Source organism: Centruroides sculpturatus, unplaced genomic scaffold (genome assembly GCF_000671375.1).
Source record: "Centruroides sculpturatus isolate CEXI.00-Female unplaced genomic scaffold, Cexi_2.0 scaffold503, whole genome shotgun sequence".
Taxonomy (NCBI): Eukaryota; Metazoa; Arthropoda; class Arachnida; order Scorpiones; family Buthidae; genus Centruroides; species Centruroides sculpturatus.
The window spans coordinates 4,814-9,277 of record NW_019384729.1 but is presented as its reverse complement, the minus strand read 5'-3'; the positions used below and the strand labels follow the sequence as shown (position 1 = coordinate 9,277).

General features: G+C 31.9%; 1 protein-coding gene across 1 annotated transcript; it reads left to right on the top strand.

Moving 5' to 3' along the window:
* The first annotated feature begins 3,634 nt into the window (after positions 1-3,634).
* LOC111628188 lies at positions 3,635-4,129 on the top strand. Its single transcript, XM_023371931.1, has one exon. The coding sequence runs from the start codon at positions 3,635-3,637 to the stop codon at positions 4,127-4,129; it is 495 nt and encodes a 164-aa protein (XP_023227699.1).
* Positions 4,130-4,464: the final 335 nt, after the last annotated feature.

The following is a 4,464-nucleotide window of genomic DNA, read 5'->3' as shown; positions in this document are numbered from 1 at the left end:
AGAACAGTATTAATGGTCTACCCTTCAACCTGGTCCTTAAGGTTACTATCAGGGTCGATGCATCCCGCAATTTGTCCAGGGAGGCCATTTGTTCAAAACACCTAAAGAATTGTATTACATTTATTGAACCACGTTCACCAGAAAAGAACAGGACCATTCCAAGGTACCCTGATATAATTGGTGGCTCACCTTCACTATTGGAAGTAGTTCCCGGTTCATTAGCATCTCCCTGTACATTAACCGACATCATGACAATGATATATACAGATATATAAAAATCTTACAAACAGTCCTAAATGCAACACCGGATAGAAAATACAAGTTATGACCCTATTGGCTGTATCCTGTCGTGGATGCCATATGTGGGGTGTTGTGTTTTGGACAAACAAAGAAAAAACAGACGGCACTAAGAACAAATATAATCATATATTAAAACTAGGAATACAGCCAAGATGGGGTCATAGGGGAACTATACATACAATAAGACTGGTTGTATTTAGTCCAAGTTCTCAACCTTGTCTTCCTTTTTTTACTTGTTCTGTTGTTTTCTCCCTCCTACCACCAAGTCTTTGAACAGAAAAAGGTATCCCATGCTCCTTTTATATTCCTTATATATAAATCGCTCCTAGCGCCCCCTTGTGTTACATTCCAAAATACAAATTAGAAAAAGAAAATACAGACAAATATTATAACATGTGAATAATTACATTGACATAACATTACTAATAATACACATAAATAATAATATTTTAGTATGAAAGAAACACCACATTTAAGCTTTCATGAAGGGAGGAAAAAAAAAAAATATATATATATATGGTGGGCACCACCACAGTATCTTCTTGTAGCCTAATTAAAGATGGGTACCATAATTGGCAACATGTTAGCAGTATCCTGCAATCTCATGAAACTTCAAAACATCACTTAGTTGCTCAAAAATTGTGGTTTGGGCTAATGAAATCTCTCACAATAGATGTAGAATCTCAAAGAATCATTAATTCTTAAATAAATCATTGGAATGCAGTTTTGTTATGCATTGTTTCTATTATCAAAATGTTAGGAGAAATGTCTATTTTATGTTGAAAAAGTAAAATAGACAAACTTTATGAACATAATAAAGTAATTTTTTAAAATTCATTCAACTCTTGGCAGAATTGGATCCTGTTATGCAAGAACATGTATGCAGGATTCTGAGAGGAGGAAAATAAAGCAACTTTCTTGAACAAAAACATTCAAAATGAGTTAATATCTGAAAAGAACATCTTTTAAATTTCATTAGAAATAAAGGAAATTCATCTAAAATAGACCTACTTAGAAAAAAAATTTATAGAATATATGTTATATTTTTAACAATCAAACTAATGTTTGTTCGTAGAAATTAGTAATTAATTGAAAGCTATTATATCATACATCATATTAATTTTAGTAAATTAAAAATTATGAAAAATTTGATGATTATTAATATGTTTATAACTTGAATATATAATTTGATTATATATTACATTGTTATTGAATAAAAGATAATACAAAAAGTTTATGAAGTAAATGAATCTAAATTTAAAGTTTGAAAGAATTTTAAATTTTAACTTTTCTGTTCTATTAACTTTTGTTATAAACAGCCTGTATACTGAAAATAGCTTTAGCATTTGTGCCAAAGTACTGAATTAGTTCCTCTAGACGTCTGGCATCTTAAGTGTCTTTGCCTTTAATTATCTAGGAAAAAACAGATTTTAAGACTAATATAAAATTCTGAATTATTTGATATTTGGTTTTTTCTCTTTTTATTTAACTTACTTTTACTTAAATTAACTAATATAATGTATTTATATAGTTTGTTAATATTTAAATATATTTTGTAAAATACTATTAATTAATTTAATATTAATCTTTAAGCAACAATAGTAATTTATAAAATATATATTTTTAATAATAGAAATTTATTTGTTTATTATTTAAAGTAAGTAGTAGTAAATAAATGCTTTGGGTTTTTAATTGTTTTGAAATTATTTAAAAATATGTATTAAAGTAATATAATCTTCCAATTTATAATGGTAATGCATAGCATATTGATTAAAGAAATTATATATATAAATAGTTTAAATTTATCAAGTTATAATTCTTATGAAATATTAATAAAATAATAGTTTTATCTACTAATCTCCTTCACATGGTAAAATATATATATATATATATGTGTGTGTAGACTTTAATACTTATTTCATTTTAGTGTTGGCAGAAATCATTTCATTTCATTGAACCAGCTACATGCTTTTCTAGAATGAGTTTTTCCTTTTTTAAATAGAAATATTTGGCTGTTTATTGAAACATTTTCTTTTAATTTAAATTGCTATTTTGATTTTCAATAAATATAATGTTATGTTATTTAAACTTTATAGATATTATTTAATTCTTCTATCTATATATCAATTAGAAGCATTTCAAATAATATGAATTTCTTGATTGTTATTTAAAATTGAGTTACTGAATGATTTTTAAATATTCTTTCAGATTTTTAAGAAGCCATATAATTTAAATTAAGTATAATTTTTTTCAAGTTGTATAAGATCTCATAAATATTTCTCATATTTTATATTACCAATTAAAACCAATTAATCATCATCATAATAAGTAATAATGGATTTTAAAAGTTTGGAAGATTTAAATGTTCAGAAAATTTGTTACATAAATTGTTCCAATGTTTGAAAGCATAAATTCATAGTTTGACTGAAAATTCATTTTGAACTGTACATTGTTATATGGAAGTTCCTTTGATTTAGTTGTTTGGTTTAATAAGTTTAGGAAGGTGTCTGATAATGATCTGATCTTGCTCAAAAAGCATTTTATACAAGAGAATAAAAAATTACCTCTATATGAATTACTGTTTCTTGATGGAAATTTGAGTTATCGCATTGTAGAAAGATTATGATCAAATGATGTTTTTATATACACCATATGGTATATAACCACATCAAATGGTTATATACACCATTTTATGGTAACATCTTTAATACAAGTGTGGCAACAGCTTTGGTGACAAATCCCAAAGTTGCCACCAGGAGGAACCCCTGAACTGAACAGACCCGGCAACCTGACCTATGACAACACATTCCTTTTGGATACGGACCTCGCTCCAGATGTATGGATTATTGCTCCTGTCTTCAACTTGTACAGTTGTGCCATATTTCATATATTTAATAAATTTTAATCTTTTATTGTATGTGACGTTGTTTGTGGTGATTAATTACACACGAACAAGTAACCACAAACTGGTGACCCGAACGTGATATATGTTTTATGGTGCCTCTACCCGACAAAGAACTCTACTGTGCGACATGAAAATTCCATCCATTCGTATCGGATACAAACGTTGGACTTTCATCCTTTTTGGAACTGCCAACTCATACAGCTAGACCTTTGAAACATGTAACCATGGATAATTTTTCGTGAACGGTTGACTTTTTCAACGAAAAGGTATAGTACACCACACCACATGCTACCCTTCTTTGTTCTCTCGCCATGTGCCTTTACATGCCATTGTTCTTTGTCTTTTCCCCACGTGCTGAACTGTGTGCACAACACATCATTTAAGAATAACCACCTCCGCATTGCCACAGCTACGTAAAAAAAAAACATCATGGCTGAGGCAGAAATTAATGATGATCACCGTCACATAGCACGCATTGCAATCAGACCCCCACCCTTCTGGAAGGGCAAACCTAACTTATGGTTTGCTCAGTTGGAAGCACAATTTTCTATAAATAACATAACTGTCAACGACACCAAATTTAAACACATCGTTGCTGCAATAGAGCCAGAAATTTTAAATTCAGTGCAGGACCTAATCCTCAACCCACCCGACCAGAATAAATTTTCCACTCTAAAGGCTCATCTCATTGACGTCTGTTCGGAGAGTGAGACCTCCAAAATCAGAATGCTTCTTCAAGGGTTGGAGCTGGGAGAGCAACGTTTATCCTTCCTATTATCAAGGATGTGCGACTTGGCCGGAAACCATTTCAGCGAAGACCTGCTACAATCTCTCTGGCTGTCGAGATTACCTCACAATGTACAGGCCATTTTAGCCACATCTAAGGAAAAACTCCAACAACAGGCCGCCATGATGACAAGATAATGGAATTAGTCTCCCCCGCTCACATTCAAACGGTCGAACATGACCTTGCCATTATCTCCACCTTGAAGAACCAAGTTGTGGAATTAGCCCAGCAGGTCAAGAACCTCATCATATCCATCAACAACCAATGCCTCTCCTTCACATGTTCTGAATACCCTCCCAACAACAGGAGGTGTCGCAGCAAATCGCGGCAGAATCAACAGCACAGCACCCCCAACAACGGCATGTGTTACTATCACGCTACCTTTGGGGCGCGGGTGAGAAAATACAAAGCCCCTTGCTCCTTTCGATCGGCGGAAAACTGACCAGGCGGGCGCTTACGGCCAGAAGCCTCA